General features: G+C 40.8%; 1 protein-coding gene across 1 annotated transcript in view; it reads right to left on the bottom strand.

Moving 5' to 3' along the window:
* The window catches only part of kif4 (kinesin family member 4), a 65,899-nt gene that overhangs the window by 38,763 nt on the left and 8,544 nt on the right, over positions 1-18,592 (bottom strand). Inside the window, exons 5-14 of the mRNA XM_067997064.1 lie at positions 14,141-14,230; positions 13,519-13,685; positions 13,136-13,230; positions 10,928-11,047; positions 10,059-10,234; positions 9,407-9,465; positions 7,592-7,724; positions 7,069-7,127; positions 5,732-5,837; positions 1,233-1,304 (exon numbers count right to left, since the gene is read on the bottom strand). Coding sequence (XP_067853165.1) covers positions 1,233-1,304; positions 5,732-5,837; positions 7,069-7,127; positions 7,592-7,724; positions 9,407-9,465; positions 10,059-10,234; positions 10,928-11,047; positions 13,136-13,230; positions 13,519-13,685; positions 14,141-14,230 — 1,077 coding nt within the window. The remainder of the gene's footprint in view (positions 1-1,232; positions 1,305-5,731; positions 5,838-7,068; positions 7,128-7,591; positions 7,725-9,406; positions 9,466-10,058; positions 10,235-10,927; positions 11,048-13,135; positions 13,231-13,518; positions 13,686-14,140; positions 14,231-18,592) is intronic.

Raw genomic sequence — 18,592 nt, 5'->3', positions numbered from 1 at the left:
TCTTCATCTCAGTCTTAAATGGCCGACCCCTTATCCTGCAACTCTCCAGCCAGGGGAAACCACCTTTCAGCATCTACCCTGTCAAGCCCCCTCAGAATCTTATATGCTTCAATAAGATCCCCTCTCATTCTTCTAAACTCCAGAGAATATAGGCCCATTCGACTCAATCTCTCATTAGGACAACCCCCTCATCCCAGGAATTAATCCAGTGAACCTTTGTTGCACTGCCTCTAAGGCAAGTATATCCTTCCATAGATAAGGTGAACAAAACTGCACACAGTTCTCCAGGTGAGGTCTCACCAAAGCCCTGTACAATAGTAAGACTTCCTTACTCTTGTCCTCCAACCCCCTTACAATAAAGGCCAACATGCTGTTTGCCTTCCTAATTGCTTACTGTACCTGCATGCTAACTTTGTTTCTTGTACAAGGACATCCAAATCTCTGAACATTTAATAGTTTCTCACCATTTAAAAACATATCCTGATTTTCTATTTTTCCTACCAAAGTGAATAACCTCACATTTCCCCACATTATACTCCATCTGCCACCTTCTTGCCCACTTAAACTGTCCATATCCTTTTGCAGCCTCTTTGCGTCCTCCTCACAGCTTACTTTCCCACCTGGCTTTGTACCGTCAGCAAACTTGGATACATTACACCCGGTCACTTCATCTAAGTCATTAATAGCACCGATCCTTGCTGCACCCCACTAGTTACAGCCTGCCAACTTGAAAGTGACCCATTTATCCCAATCTCTGTTTTCTGTTCACTAACCAATCCTCTATCTATGCTAATATATTACTCCCAATCCCATGAGCCCTAATTTTGTGCAACAACCTTTAATGTGGCACCTTATCGAATGCCTTTTGAAAATCCAAATATACTACATCCACTGGTTCCTCTTTATCTACCTTACTAGTTACATTCTCAAAAAATTAATAAATTTGTCAAACACAATTTCTCTTTCATAAAATCATGTTGACTGCACCCAAATCATAGTATGATTTTCTAAGTACCCTGTTATCACTTTCTTAATATTCATGGATAGGTTCAGAAGAAAAACATGGCCACAATTCCAAAGTAGTTACATACTTGCACTTGGCATGTGCGTAGTGGAATTCAATGTGAACCTTCAAATACTTCTCACAATGAACAGCAATGGAGAAAAATATTGGGATTAGAATAGATTAATAAAAAAAACTGGTGTATAATACAGAAAATAGGGTCACTCACATCTACATTTTCTTCTGCTTGTTGTTCTAGATCAATTCCCTCCATCTCAGGTGGCATTTCTGTGCATTCATTCTATATAGGGGAAGAATTAAAAACATAAAATGTTTAAGCTCATTCCATATCCTACACAGATTTTAGCCCAATCTTCATTTTAATGGATCCTGAGCAAATGTCATTTTTTTTTGAAGGACATTGTCACCTTCCAAAGTCTCATTCCTCTGAAAAGGCATTTTCCTCCCAGATCCCATTTTCTCCTTTTTCAAAAAAGGTACAAAGTCAGGGTATGGTAGCTTGAGTGCTGGCAGTCCCACAGTATTTTACCCAAGTGAATTTTCGTGTACACCTAGTTACAGTTGTCTACTAGACTGCAAAGGCAAATCACAACCAAACCCGATGCTATCCTTAGGCAACATTAACACACCCATATTCCAGCAGAGATCACTGTATAGCGATCAGGAGCCCAGATGGATTTTTCCTTTCCTCAGGCGAGGGGCACAGGGGCCATTTCATAGAATCATAGAAATTTACGGCACTGAAGGAGGCCGTTCGGTCCATCGTGTCTGTGCTGGCCAAAAAGGTTATTCAGCCTAATCTCACTTTCCAGCTCTTGGTCCACAGCCTTGTAGGTTATGGCACTTCAAGTGCCTATCCAAGTACTTTTTAAATGAGTTGAGGGTTTCTGCCTCCACCACCCTTTCAGGCGGCAAGTTCCAAACCTCCAAAAAACTCAGTGAAAAAAAAAACATTTCCTCAGCTCCCCTCTAATCCTTCTACCAATTACTTTAAATCTATGCCTCCTGGTTATTGACTGCTCGGCTAGGGGAAATAGGTCCTTCCTATCCACTATCTAGGCCCCTCAATTTTATACACTTCAATTAAATCTCCCCTCAGCCTCTGTTCCAAAGAAAATAACCCAAGCCTATCCAATCTTTCCTCATAACTAAAATTCTCCAGTCCTGGCAACATCCTTGTAAATCTCTTCTCTACCCTCTCTAGTGCAATCACATCCTTCCTGTAATGTGGTACCATGCCTGTAGGCCACTGTTTGCAGTACTCTACTGTGGCCTAACTAGTGTTTTATACGGTTTAGCATAACCTCCCTGCTCTTATATTCTATGCCTCGGCTAATAAAGGCAAGTATCCCATATGCTTTCTTAACCACCTTGTCTACCTGTCCTGCTATCTTCAGGGATTTGTGGACATGCACTCCAAGGTCCCTTTATTCCTCTACACTTCTAAGTATCCTCCCATTTATTGTTTATTCCCTTGCCTTGTTTGCCCTCCCCAAAAGCTTTACCTCACACTTCTCTAGATTGAATTCCATTAGCCACTTTTCTGCCCACCTTATCAGTGATATCTTCCTGTAGTATACAGCTTTCTTCCTCACCATCAACCACAGGGCCAATTTTTGTATCATCTGCAAACTTCTTAATCATGCCCCCTAGATTTAAGTCTAAATCACTGATAGACACCACAAAAAGTAACGGACCTAGTTCTGAGCCTTCCAGTCAGTCAACCATTACCCTTTGCTTCCTGCCACTCAGCCAATTTTGGATCCAACTTGCCGCTTTCCCTTGGATCCCATGGGCCTTTACTTTTCTGACCAGTCTGCTATGTGGGACCTTGTCAAAAGCCTTGCTAAAATCCACGTGGACTACATCAAACGCCTTACCCTCATCGACCCTCCTCAAAAAATTCAATGTTAGTCAGACACGACCTTCCTTCAACAAATCCAAGCTGACTGTCCTTGATTAGAAAGGTATGGATTAAATGATTAATACTATCCCTCAGAATTGTTTCCAACAATTTGCCCACCAGACATTAGGCTGACTGTCCTGTAATTACTCGGTCTACCTTTTTCTCCCTTATTAAGCCATGGTACAACGTTAGCAGTCCTCCGGCACCATGCCTGTGGCCGAGTTTCTATTTGCAACACACCAAACTGCTGACCCAGTTCAAATGAGCTGATTCAAAAAGGGTATTTGTATATTTCATTATTTTGAGTTAAAATAAATCCATATTAAAGTGGCATCACTCAGCAACAACAACTTTCATTTTATACAGTGCCTATAATGTAGTAAAATGACCCAAGACAGTGTCTCAGGGAGGTCTATATAAATTTCCTTTGTTCTGTGGCATTTAGTCTGTGAATAACCAATACATGTGGATGGCTAAATTGCAATTATGCCTGTTAAGTTGTTCACTGCAAAGTCTGTCCAGAATAAATTTATCATTTCAAACCACACCTGGCTGGTCAAAAGAAATTCTATTGTCTGTTTATGTGGATCCTCTGCATTGCTACTTTTGTGACTTCATCTTGACAACAGCAGTCTGAAAATGTAATTTCTAGCTAAAAAGGTGTGACATGCTTCCTAGGTCATTAACGATTACTTTAAGGCACTCCTTAAAACCTACCTCTTTGACCAAGCTTTTGGTCACCTGTTCTAATATCTCCTTATGTGGCTCGGTGTCAAATTTTGTTTGATATTGGTCCTGTGAAGTGCCTTGGGACGTTTTATTACGTTAAAAAGCTATTATAAATGCAATTTGTTGGTGTGATGGAATTGGCTTGGAACCCATTTGTTAAAGGCTATCTTTAGAGACTGCTTCTACATGTAGGAGAAAGCATCCTTGAAATAGAGGACTTTTATGAAGTTTCTATTGCCACATCTCTACAATGTGAAGGGACAATTAGAGCTCCACAAAAAATAATCTTATAGTTATTAGTGTCTGTATTTTAAAAGAACTTTCTGACAGCAGCTGAAAAACAGACAATCCTTTTAAAAATTGTATATTCTGGAAGTTTGGTTATTGTACTACAGTAAAAGACAGACTTGCATTTATATAGCACTTTACAGCCAATAAAGTACTTTTGAAGTGTAGTCATTGTTGTAATGTAGGAAACACGACAGCCAATTTGCACACAGAAATGTCTCTCAAACAAACAGCAATGAGGTAATGATCAGATAATCTGTTTTAGTGCTGTTGCTTGAGGGATAAATATTAGCCAGGACACAGAGGGGAAACTCCCCGGAGAGTCAGCCTAGATTTTGTGCTCAAGTCTCTGGAGTGGAACTTGAACCCACAATCATCAGACTAAAAGGCGTGAGCGCTATCACTGAGCCACAGCTGACACCAGTACGAATGAAAAGAAAATTTGTATTTATATAACACCTCTGTTCTTCTTTGAATAATGCCATGGGACCTTTCACATCCAAATGTCAGTCCAGACCTGGGTTTAACGTCTCATCTGAAAGACAGCATCTACGACTCTGGAATGGGACTTGAACCCACAACCTTCTGACTCAAAAGGAGAGTGCTACCACTGAGCCAAGACTGGTGCCCATCTTGCTGTGGCATATTTTGTTTATCTGTAAATAGCTTTACTATTTTACTGGAGTATTTTCCCCACCTTCTGAGTTGGTGGGAGAACACAGTGAGCATGCCATGTATTCTCCAGTAACTAATTCAGACAAATAATTCATATTATAGTAGAGAAAAAACCTCAAGTGGCAAAATATTTCCAATCAGAAACTCTGACTTCAAATCCCATCACTCACCCTTTACATATTTGGGTGAGCCCTCTAACACTTAAATCAAATGCTTTACTCAGTTTTTCCATTTCTTCTTGTTACATTCTCATGTCTGCATTACTGACTGCAGATTTCTCAATTCAGGGTTAAATGTTTGACCTGGGCTCTGCTAACCCATACGCAGTGGAGAGGAGGTTTTGGTTCATAAGATATTCTGTTTGCTTATGGAAACCGTCAAACTGTAAACACAAGAAAAGGTGTTATGAAAAAGCCCACACTGCAACGCAGGAATCAAATTTGGTTCCTTCTGGTCCATATGGCTCAGTCGCCTGGATAGATCCTTTATCCACTGGATCATTTGGAGGGAAGGGGAAAGGGCCAATGCAGAGCCAGATTTTTTTTTTAAAAAAGATATGAGCACACGTGCACAATTCCAGTCCTTTGGCATGCCCACATTCAAAAATGCTACTGCTGTTATCTGTTTTAAAACTAATGTCACATTGTTGGTTTTAGGGATAACATTAGCAACCTATTGCCAATTAAGATTAATTAATTACTCCTTTAAAGCAACAGCACATGAAAATGAAAATCCAGTACACAATCAAAAGCAACAAATTGCAGGCACTGTGCATTAATGATGGGTGTTAACGCTCTTGTTAAATTGTAGCTGGATCAAACAAGCCAGTGCCGCCCACATCCCGAGAATGAATATATTAAAAAAAGACTGAAGGGCCAGTCAGCCATCAGGTGCTGTGTTATTCTCACCAGACTGTGTGCAAGGCATTACTTTTTAAAGGAAGTTAAGATATTTTGAAACTACTTTAAAAAACCGTCCCAATTCCAAGTTTCATCCAACAGATTAAGACATTACCCTTTCAAACAGCCAAATATAGATCAATTATAGTTTGCATATCTCCAGCTCTACATCTGTATTCACTCCACACAAATGATACCCTGAACTCTCACCTCCATGTTAGTAATGGTCTGCTGCATACTGCATAGGACATCGATCTGCTGTCTCATTTCTTCATTGACTGAGATTTCTTTTAATTTTTCCAAGTCCAGCTTGCACCTAATAAAAGGTCAATAACCAAGATGTGTGTAAAAAAAAACTACAGACTGTGCTCAATAGAACTACCCCAACCAGTAGTCAGTAAATGCAGCATAGCACCCTGCAGCACATCACTCCCAGCTACTCAATTCAAAGCAGGGATTTAGAGTTACACTTGCTACACACTGCTGTTTCCATACCAAGAATGGAATGTTTTCCATTTTAAGCGCCATTCATTTTGAGCACTAGGTTCATAAAATAAATGGTGGGACTGGTTTCAAAATCCAGACCAGTAGGGGACGAAGGACTCCCCATCTCTGATGCACGACAGGGTGGGCTAGTCAATTGGAGCAGCCTCCGTTTCGCTGAAATAACTGTGTGGCTCCCTTGGATATGATGGTTTTTTTTAAAAAAGTTGATTTGTTTCTCAGTCCACTGTGTATTTTTCTGTCCCTGATATCTTCTAGCTGTTTGTGTTTCCTGAGATGTTTTGTTCCCTTCTCAGCTTCTGCGCTGTGTATGCCCAGTTCCCATCACTGCCTCTTCAATGGTCGAAACAGCCAGCAAGACTAAACAGAAAATATTGGGAAGGCTGTGGTTGGTAGGGCTGAAAAAAGGAATGGGGCAAGTAAAAGTGATGCAGAAAGCTGGATACCATAAGGGGCAAACACTGAGCATGGCCATTATAACAGTGAACTGGGACTTCCATGAATAACAGTGGGGAGGTTGGGGTAAGCACATGGGCCATTTGAAGAGTTGACCAGGAGACGAAGCAAGTATCAAGAGCAGTAATAATGTTTTTATATAAAAAAAAGGGGTAGCGGGGCTGTCAAAAGTGGAGAGAAGAGGCAATCATAATACCAAATAGGAGACTGTGGCAGTATGGAGGCATAAACTGAAAAAAATTGAAGAACTCTAAAAAGGGAGCAGGCAGTGCACAGATGCATGATAATCTTTTTTTGGGGGGTGGGGGGGTGGAAAGAGACAGCAGGCAGGACAAGATGATGGCTGGAGCTGAGTGACACATGGCACACTACACCGCCATCTAGCAGGAGGATGCCTGCATCTAAATCCCAACAGGTAATCGTTAACATATGGAATTGGCGTTATAAGTGTTTAAATAGGCAGTTTTCATTTAAAAATGTTACCATAATCTTGATAATGAAGTTGACCATGAATTGCACACGTATACAAGATTTTTAATATACATAAAACTCTACAACACTAAACAGAAAACGTGACAGATACATACGCAGCATGCCTCGAGAGTTCGCCCAGCTTACACATCAGCTTCTCATTCATCTGTTCAGTCTGAACAAAAATGAAAATGTAATTAGAAAAGCTCATCCAATTAGCCATAAAAAAGGTGAGCATATGAAATTATAGACTCAACATCCTTCAGTTATACTGGGACATACAGCCTTTCTATCATAATTCCTGTGAATCCATGAAAAATTAAACAAGACCACCCCCCTCAAAAATCTACACAAACACTTAGCAAAACAATCAGTGCCCCAATTCACATACACCATTTTCTTTGGTAGTTAATGGGGAAAGAAAAGAGATTGCACCTTGCAATCCTTCAGTAGTAGCATGCAAAAACCTGATTAAAACAGTCCCCTTCCTTCTGGGAGGAAAAAATATTTTAGGGACAAGATGAGAGGGAAGGTGAAAGATACACTGGAGAAGTCTGAATACTTCACATCATATCTCTGTACTGGGGGAAAAAAAACCATGGCAAAATATTCAAATTGAGAAATGGGTGGAAATCTTACCACTATGACCCTTTCACACATCTGAGTTGTCTGGCAAACTGCTTCACGAAGCTCTTTACTCAGATTTTCTATTTCTTCTCGTTGCACTCTTGCCACCTCCATTACAGATTGTCGCTTCTCCGATTTATCCACCCTGTTAAAAAAGTTTTCCCCTCAATAGTACGCCAGTGCACACAAACTGCAAATCAGACAGGAGCTGTTCAATTCTGCCACGATCAGCCCCCATAACACTTTAAAAACCAATATTTACACTTGAGTTCTGCATTCTAAAGAAAACAGGTGTACAAGTGAAATTAGCAGACAGCAAGAAAAAAAATCTCTTCCATTGTGGAAACAAAAAATCAAAAGCCCCAATTTGCTAACTTCCATTCAGAGTCAAAGCCTCTCAATGTCCCTCAAAAAGATAACACCAAACTGCAGTAAATTTCCATAATAGTGCAATGTGACAATGTCAGACATGCTGGATGGCAGCACACACCTGCACCACAATGAGCAAGTGGGATCGGTATATTAGGACCTCAATTTCTGATAGTCCCTTCACATCATCTCTTTCCTTCCCCTCAATTGAACTAAAAAGACAGTTGACAGATTTACTCTGCATAAGAACAGGAGTAGGCTATACAGCCCCTCAAGCCTGCTCTGCCATTCAATATCATGGTTGTCCCACCCTATCCCATGATTCGCTTAGTGTCCAAAAATCTATCGATCTCAGTCTTGAATATACTCAACGACTGAGCACAGCCCTCTGGGGTAGAGAATTCTAAGGACTCTCAAACCTCCGAAGAAATCTTTCCTCATCTCGGTCCTAAATGGCCAACCCGTTATCTTGAGACTATGACCCCTAGTTCTAGACTCTCCAGCCAGGGAAACAGCAGAACTAGTGACAAAGGACTACTCTTATGGGAATAACTTTCAAAAATGTATTTGTACAGTAGTGACTGCTCCATAGCTTTAACCTTATTTAGCTACAGCATCTGGGCTTGACAAGTAATTATAAACCAGCCCTGTACTGATAAGGCAGGTGAATAAATATCCCCCATTTTCTCCATTTACCTTGATTACCATGATTTGCTGTCAGAGTACTTTAATTTTTCATAAAAATCTTGGAGGCACTGAATGTTCTTTGATCAGTAACAATTATTCGCCCCAGTTACACTGGCCACCTTCTGCAGAGTTTTTCCCCCATTTTAAACAAATGCATCACACCTTCCAACTTCGACCAGGGAGATTTAAGAGTTAATTAGCAGAGTCTTCCTATCCTATGCTTGCACTCATTTGTGTTTCACTCCTCCAAATTAATAGTTTTATATATTTAAAAACAGGATTACAAGTCACAGCAAAAGAAAAAAAAGAGAAGCGCAACTGGTTTACTCATGAAAATATATTCAATCTTGTGAATATATTAAATTGTGCTTTTGCTCTAAAACCCAATTCTCATTTTGAATTTTGTATACTATTTGGATTTCAGAAAAATACATTTTACAATAAATGCACGACAGAAGTACAAAGCAAAATGTGACTTAACTCTATCCACTGCTGTGCTGCATTTTTATAGCCCCATGGTCTTTAATTTGGACTTAATGGAAGAACAATAATTCAGGGGCATGATATTAAGGTTAAGTGCTAGCTCTGTGTCAGACAGACTGGGAAATAGAATGGAGATATAAATTGTTCGTTCTATTAACACACACATTCTTGGAGAAGAGCTACAGGAAGAAACTCATTTAAAAAGACAGATCCTTGGATTAATACAAATTTCTACTCTACTTAAAACAGTATTCAATAACCTGGTGCTGATGATTAAACCAGACTTACCTACTGCTCAATTGAACTGTTCCATGTGCTTGTACCAACAGCACTTGAAGTTCCTGCACCTGAACCAAACACACAGTAAGAAGCATTACATCCACAACACACCTACTATTTAGAATTAAGCAGATCACAATTCAACATGATCATTTATCTTTCCTCAAGTAAATAAAAAGGTAAGCACCGTCCATTAGAATGCAAGATTTTTTTTTAAGAAAGGAAGCCAAGGCTTCAGAAGAATAAGCGATTTTCTGGTTTGATTGGTTCTCTTATCCATGGGACATTAGGGTTTTCCATAATGTAACTTTATACTTGTAAAGTGCCGTAACTGCAAATAACTCCCGAAACAAAATATTTAAACCTACCATTAAAATCCAATACCTTTTACACCTGATTCTGCTTGTCCCAAGATAATCATTGTAATGGCCCTTAGCCTACTTCATGCATGTTTGTGTATTCAAATGATTGAGACATTCAGATTCATCACAGTCCAATTTGCTCCTGTACTGCAACTCCAACATGCAAGCCCTCAAGGAACTTTAAAAAAATTTTCAGAAACAAATGTACATGCAGTGCTAGGCAAGGAAAATACTATACTCTCTTTTTGGGGGTGGATCTCAAACAATAGCAGTGTGTGCCGGTGCATTTAGCCTTTTACCTGTTGTTTAAGGCGCTGCAGTTCAGCAGCCTGGGGATCAAAGTTAACCACGGGCTTATTCTTTATCTTCCGCGCTCGGTCAGCATAGCGCAGAGTATTTAGGGTCTCTTCAAGATTAGAATCAGCAGGACTGACACAAGCTATCATCAATGTGTGGCTATTTCCACCAAGCGAGTCTGAAAGGAGAAAAGCCTTTCATAAGACAGTAGGCAATCTGGTTACTTCAGTTGAAAACATAAAAGTTTACAAAGCTGGAACACAAGGCAGCCAAAATTACTTATGTTCTACAGTATCCACTTTTGGAGCTAGCTTGACAAAAATAAGACCTACCATAAGGGTACATAAATGTACACCTTGAGGGTACTCTTATAATCGTGGCTTTCAAAAGGGAATTGGATAAGTACTGGAAGGGAAAAAATTTGCAGGGCTAAGGGGAAAGGGCGGGGGAGTGGGGCTAGCTGGATCGCTCTTGGAGAGCCGGCACAGGCTCGACAGGCCAAATAGCCTCCTTCTGCGCTATAACCATTCTAGGATTCTATAATACTTCACATTCTTTAACCAAAATCAATACAGCATCCAATGAGCCACGCTGGGCTGGGGATGGTAGGTTCAATTTTAGTGGTAGTCTACGGTTTGCAACATAAGGAGCCTTCCAATAACTCAGCTGGTTAAGAGCGTGAAGGTCATATAGACCAGGAAGGTCCCAAGTTTAATCTCCAGTCCATGTTCAGCCAGTATGGGTGCCAAGGTATCCTCTGAACCACGTACGTGTCGACAGGATGCTTCCCATGCTCAATCTGCTGACACACACGTAAAGAATGACACACGTAAAGAACAAACCATATAACGCACAGAACTAAATACCTCACCTTGTAGCAAGCGCGTCAGTTTTGAGTCCCGATATGGTACAAAGCCCTTACGGTTATTCTCGTCTCCGAGCGCACTGATAACATTGCCCAGGGACAGCAATCCAAGGTTGATGTTGATCCCTGCAACAGACTGACCATTAGATCACTAGCACTTTTCAGAAGGCACAGCACAGAAGCCTGCTGCACAAGCAGATACATAAGTGAAATCTCAATGGCAGTACTGGGTTCCTGGATTGCCACTCAGCTTCATCTGGCATGATCAAACACTAGTTTGGCCAATTCTTCACAAATCTACAAAGCTGGAATGGTTGAATCAGTCTGCTCAACCCACTAAAAGCATATTCCTAGGGTCAATAGACAACCTTGGCTTGTGAGGTAATGACTGCAGTTCAGATCAAATAGCGAATAAGCAGCATCAGTTTCTAAACTTTAAAAACCCTTACAGATAAGTATCACAGTTCAATGACTGCACTTCAACAACTAGCACTGTCACTAAGATTTCTGCAAAGTATAATAGTGGCCTTATAAAACATTAGACATCAAGAGCAAAAAATTCTACAGAACAATCAAAGACAAAGATGAAAGATGTATTAAATCTATATTAGGAACAAACAGGCAATAAATAAATGCTGTGTAATAAAAGACACCAAAACTTTATGGGCAGAAAATATGGAACTTTTTGCTGACATAAAATCCAAGGAAAAGCCAAGTATTTCAGGTGCGCTTGAAAGACCACAGCAGAATTTGAACAAATAAAAGTATAAAGAGAAAGGAAAGGAAGGTGGCCTTGTAACAGACAAAACACCATCCGGATAACTTAGAAGTTGGAGATCGATGTACAGAAAGTGGCCCAAATCTATATAATACAGCTCAAGAATACTCATAAAATTGACAGATTTAGTTTCATACTTGTAACACTGACACCACCCCCAGCCCCCAAAAATAAATCAACAGCCACATGATGTGAAGCCTGTGGCCTGTTAAATTGGTAGTTTAGTTCAGTTTGTAGCACTCTTGTCTGAGTTAGAAGGTCACGGGTTCAAGGCCCAGTCCAGGATTATGCTCATAATCCAGGCTGACACTTCAGTGCAGTACTACAAGAGTATTGCATTGTCAGAGATGCCATCTTTTGGATGAGACGTTAAACTGATTCTCTGTATGACTACTCAAGTGGACGTAAAAGATCCCATGGCACTAGTCGAACAGTAGGGGAATTCTCAGTGTCCTGGCCAACATTTATCCCTCGTCCAACCTCACCAAAAGAAAAAAAAAACAGATTAACGTCATTTGTCTCATTGCTGTTTGTGGGACCTTGCTGTGCACAAATTGGCTGCTCACAATAGTGACCGCACTTCAGAAGTAATTCATAGGCTGTAAATGCTTTGGGACGTTTCTCAAACATGAAAAATGTTACATAAGTTGAAGTTTGTTCTTTTGCTGCTTAAATTTATACTAGAATATAAAAAGGCAGATAGACTGGGAAGTGAGGGACAATTTGGGTGAGATTTTAGCAGCAAGAAAGAAACACAGAATGATTTTCAATTGCCTGCTTGCAATGGAAAGAAAAACTGTATCTGTTCTTCAGATTATGATAGAATGAAGCACAAAAAGGTTAAAGATGCCCTAAAAAAGTTAGATCTGCTAGACACAATAGTTCGATTACTACTTTACAGGGAAGGGGATGAATTAATTGTTAATAATACATACAACTAACAGAAGAGGAGAAATTAAACTATGAGCATGTTATGTCATCTAATCTTTTCAATGCAGAATCTGAATTAATTATGGAGATCCTATCTGAGTAACAGATGGATTCAAAACCAATGGAAAACTGAAAAATAGTCCTGAAGTACGTGCACAGATTTCCCAGGATGATCAAAAAGTTATGGAGTTAGAGTTTGAGGAAAGGGGAAAGGCTGTACTCTCAAACTGAAGGATTTGGGGGAGTGGGGGGGGGGGTGGTGGTGGCGGATTTGACAGGTGTCCAAATGGCCTACCCCTTATTCTAAGACTGTGACCCCTGGTTCTAGATTCCCCAGCTAGGGAAACATCCTCCTCGTATCTACCCTGTCGAGCCCTGAAAGATAATTTTGCTGAACATATTTTTTTGAATCCAGGAGAGTCATTTTTTAAAATTCAAGACACTCCCTCTTGACTTAGTCACTTAAGTTATTTCGAAGGCAAACTCCTTGCAGAGGATAAGATTACCTTCCTTCAGGCGGTCACCTTCTGCTTTGGTTTTCTTTTGGCGCTCTGATCCTGCCAGGTCCACCAGGTGCAATTTGGAACGGAAGTAATTGTTTCTGTGAAGAGAAAGGCAGGGGAAAAAGTTATCCTGAAATGGTCCTCATCAGCACATCCTTTCTTCCTGCTTAATAAGCATCCAGAATTTCACCTCGACTTCCACATAAAAAGGTGCAATACCCACAGTCAACATTGTCAATCTTCAGTTTAAAAAAGAGAAAACCAGAGAGAAAATGCCATGCAACTGATTTTTAAACATAGGAGATAATGCACTGGAGCATGAAGATTATCAGCACTCACACACATAGTTTAGTAGAAGAACTAGCACTTGCACATAAATTATTTACTTGTCACTTTTCTTTCTCTGCTCAACAGTGATTGTGAAGATGGCATGTGATCGGGATGACTGGGAGTTCATAGCTGTTGCAGCAACTGTCCTCGTAGAATTCCCTTGTTCCAGGCAATTCACCATTTCCATCGCAGTAATTACTTTCTTTTCAGTTAGGCCCACAATCTGAGATTGACAGAACAGGATTTGCAATGAGGAATTTAAAAAGGCATACAGTCATAGAATCAGGGAAGCACAGCATGGCAGAAACACCAACTTATCTCACCAGAAAAGACTAGGATACAAGTTGGCACCCATAATCCCCCAAAAGCAGGTTACCTGATCTCATGTGTGCTTCTATGGGAAGTCACCAAGAAATCAGGTGTCTCCTCACAGTAAATCAGAATGGCGGCTCTTATCCATCTCATAATGCTGGCCTCAGATCAGCATGAGTGGTAACATTGTCAAATCAGCAAGGCAGAACCAAGGAAATAGGAGCAGACATATCAAAACACACCTGAAAATTATTTTTAAAAAGTGTAATACTTTTTTTTTAAAAAGTGCATCCTGACAATGAATGCTCTTAAAAGGGATAACTGCAGTCTAGCAATTGTAGCCTAGGTAGGAATATTGTTACATACCTTTATTCCTTCTTTGGGATCTTCTCGAATGTGGATCTGAGATTTCTCTCGAGATGGATACAATAGATCCAGAATCTCCTCATTATAGATCTGCAAGAATGACAATAGTGTAACTGGAACAGTTTCACAAACCAGGGCTCAAGAGTCCTGAAAGTTCACCATTTTAACCAAAAACCCTCCAAGAATGAACTCCAATACTACATAAGCTTATCTCCCTTGTAACCAATGCTGTGTCAACTAAAAAGAACAAATGTCAATTCTCAAGTGTTTTCAGACCATTTCCATGTAAGATGTTTTCCTTTTCTCTCCTCCACCTCTTTCGTTCCCCACGCCCCCCCCCCCCCCCACCCATCACAAAAGTACTGACCTCTTTCTGGGTGTAGTCCTACAGATGCCAGGTACCTGCTGTTACATTGCCCAAGCAGTTATTCTTGATGTATGAACCCAGCCTATTCAAGCATGGGTGGCTTCACAGAATCTGATCCTGGCCTTCCCCAACATATACACCAACTTAACAGCAGGAGTCACTGGATAGCAATCAGGAGCAGGAACACTCAGGCAAATTGCAGTATATCTCCTGCTCCCCTGATAAAGATCAGCTAACATAGCACAGCCCAGGAATCAAATATGGGACCTTCCTTATCTGCATGGCTCAGTTATTCACAGCTTTGACTAACTGCCATCTGAGACTGGTTTTATTTTTAACAAATAGAAAACAATTAGAACTTTCATTAAATTAAAGCATAAAAGTTTATTAGTCCCACCTTAGGTTGCGCCCCTTCTTTCATAGAAAATAGGAAGAGTAGGCCATTCGGCCCTTCGGGCCTGCTCTGTCTGAACTGAGTGACTCCTCACCCTTAGTGATTTCAGCCTCAGCTCCCCTTACTACTTGCCCTCCCTAAACCTCTCCTTTATTATAATCTCTTCTACCCATACTTAATGGCCACTCTTGTCCTCACCACTCCCATGGTCTTGATCTATGACAAAGCCAACTCCAACCACTTCTCTGTATCCTTCACCACCCACATGCCCCTACTCCCTCCAAACCCACTTCCTTCTGAGGTGACCCCAGAACAAAAACCCCAAATTTTTTTACAACTACATTTTTCATCCTGGAGATGAAAGATAAACTCCTGTTTCTTTTATCCCCCACTATCAACTGCTTACTTATATCCATGCCCCCGCCACCCTTAACCTCTAACAAGGGCAAGCAGCGCATGGACTTTTGACAATAAGATAGAAACCATCCATTAAGCTGCTTTTGCTGCTCGCTCCCCTTTCACACCAAGCCATTCTAGTGAATAAGTGTTCCCAGAGCAAAACACTGTGGGATATGCTACCCACGTCCAACCACAGAAACTGCCCTTAACTCCTACCGTTCTCTCCCTTCTAACTAGTTTATAAATTCAATTTTCTACTCTTAAATCTTATCCAATAGTTTCCTGTGTGGAACCCTGTCAAAGGCGTTTTGAAACCATGTACACCACATCCACTGCATTTCCCCACCATATCAGTTATCTCCTCAAAAAAAGGATTCTATTAGGTTTGTCAAGCATGATCTTCCTTTCTGGACTCTATATCCACTTCTAATTTTCTCTTCATCTAGATAATTAGTAATTTCATCTTTAAAGAGTCCAAAAGTTTCCCGACTATAGATATTAAACTAACTAGCCTGTAATTACTCAGGTTAGCTGTTTTGCCATTTGAAAAATGAGCATTACATTAGCCATTCTCTAGTCCTCATCCACTCAATAAAACCTGGAAATTTAATTTCTAGGGCCTTCACAATTTCATCCATTTCTTCAAGACCATTGGATGTATCCTATCAAGTCACAGTAAGAGGTAGTTGAGATACTGGATGGGCTAAAAAATGATAAAGGAGGTACAGAAAAGCTGGCTGTACTTAATAAATCACCCAGTCCGGATGGGATGCATCGTAGGTTGCTGAGGGAAGTAAGGGTGGAAATTGCAGAGGTGTTAGCCATAATTTTCCAATCCTCCTTAGATTATGGGAGTGGTGCCAGAGGACTGGAGAATTGCAAATGTTGCACCCTTTTTTGAACAAGGGTGCAAGGATAAACCCAGCAACTACAGGCCTGTCAGTTTAACCTTGGTGATGGGGAAGCTTTTAGAAACGATAATCCAAGATAAAATTAAGAGTCACTTGGACAAGTGTGGATTAACAAAGGAACGTCAGCACAGATTTGTTAAAGGCAAATCATGTTTAACTAACTTGATTGAGTTTTTTGATGAGGGAAGAGAGGGTTGATGAGGGCAATGCGGTTGATGTGTATACGGATTATCAAAAGGCGTTTGATTAAAAAAAGTGCCACATCGTAGGCTTGTCAGCAAAATTGAAGCCCATGGAACGAGAGGGGCAGTGGCAGCATGGATACGAAATTAGCTAAGTGACAGGAAACAGACAGCAGTGGTGAACAGTTGTTTTTCGGACCGGAGGAAGGTAAACAGCGGTGTTCCCATGGGGTCAGTACTGCTTTTTTTGATATTATAACTTGGACGTACAGGGCACAATTTCAAAATTTGCAGATGACAAAACTTGGGCGACATGGACATGTTGGGCCGAAGGGCCTGTTTCCATGTTGTAACTTCTATGATTCTATGATAACTTGGAAGTGTAGTAAACAGTGAGGAGGATAGTAATAGACTTCAAGAGGACAGGCTGGTGGAATGGGCGGACACATGGCAGATGAAATTTAACGCAGGGAAGTGCAAAGTGATACATTTTGGCAGGAAGAATGAGATAATATAATCTAAATGCTACAATTCTAAAAATGGGGTGCAAGAACAGAGTGACCTGGGGGTATATGTGCACAAACCTTTGAAGGTGGCAGGTTGAGAAAGTGGTTAAGAACACATACAGGATCCTGGGCTTTATAAATAGAAGCAGAGTACAAAAGCAAGGAAGTTCTGTTGAATCTTTATGAAACACTGGTTCGGCCACAGCTGGAGTATCATATCCAATTCTGGGCACCACACTTTAGGAAGAAGGTGAAGGCCTTAGAGAGGGTGCAGAAAAGATTTACTAGAATGGTTCCAGGGATGAGGGACTTGAGTTACATGGATAGACTGGAGAAGCTGGGGTTGTTCTTAGAGCAGAGAAGGTTAAGAGGAGATTTGACAGAGGTATTCAGATAAAGTAAATAAAGAGAAACTGTTCCTATTGGCGGACGGGTCGAGAACTAGAGGACAGTGATTTAAGGTGACTGCAAAAGAACCAAAAGGCAACATGAGGAAAAATTTTTTTTTTTTTTTTAAAAACACAGCGAGTAGTTATGATCTGGAATGCACTGCCTGAAAAGGTGATAGAAGCAAATTTAATCGTGGCTTTCAAAAGGGAATTAGATAAAAACTTGCAGGGCTACAGGGAAAGGGAGGGGGAAATGGGACTAACTTTTTTTTTTACAAAAGAGCCGGTATGGGCTGAATGATTCCTCCTGTGCTGTAAACATTCTATGTTCCAGCACTTTGTGCTCCTTTAGCTTAACTAACTTCACTAATACTTTCCCATTATTTATTATTTCTCTCATTTCACTTTTAACTAACTCAGGATTTACCTCCTTCCCATCTCTTTTGTAAACACCAATGTGAAGTACTTATTAAGTGCCTCCTCCAATTTCTGCTTATCCTCGATAACTCTCAATCCTCTCCTCTCAGGGGTTCCACATAGCATTTAATAATTGTGTATTTAATGATATTTGTAGAATACTTCACTGCTGTTCAATTTTTAAAAAATACTCTCTTCATACTCCTCCTCTGCTTTCCTTAAGCTCATGGAGTCAGCTTCCACATGTACACTGATGACACCCAATTTAACATCTTCTCCATTACCTCTATGCTGTCAGAGTGCTTGTCTGAATTCTAGCCTTGGATGAGCTGTAATTTCCTCCAACTAAACATCAAAGCCAACTTCAGCTCCCTCCATAAATACTGTACCCTCATCTATTCCATCCCCCTCTCCATCCACTGTCTTAGCTGAACCAGACTGTTTGCAACCTCAGCATCTTATTCGACCCCAAGCTCAGTTCCTCTCCATCACAAAGAGTGCCTACTTCGCCTCTAACCTCACCCAGCGCCATCCTTACCTCAGCAGAAACTCTAATCCAGACCTTGTCACCTCCAGACTCAACTAATCAAACGCCCTCCTGGAAAGCCACCCACCCTCCATAAACTTCAGCTCATCCAAAACTAGGTTGCCTTTATTCTATGCTGCATCAAGCCCCACTTGACAATCACCCTATCCTTGCTGATTTCCTCCCTCTCCCTCCCCCCACCTCCCCCACCACTTTGTGTTTAAATCCTTTCATGGCTTCTCCCCTCCCCGTCTCTAACTTCCTTCAAAGCTACAACACCCGTTAACTCTCCATTCCTGACTCTAGCCCTTTGTGCATCGCTCCCTCCCACCATTGGCAGCCATGCCTTCAGCTGCCTAGG

This window comes from Heptranchias perlo, chromosome 15 (assembly GCF_035084215.1).
Source record: "Heptranchias perlo isolate sHepPer1 chromosome 15, sHepPer1.hap1, whole genome shotgun sequence".
In the NCBI taxonomy this organism is placed as follows: Eukaryota; Metazoa; Chordata; class Chondrichthyes; order Hexanchiformes; family Hexanchidae; genus Heptranchias; species Heptranchias perlo.
Note: the sequence above shows the minus strand (reverse complement) of the source record. Positions and strands in the feature narration are given on the sequence as shown.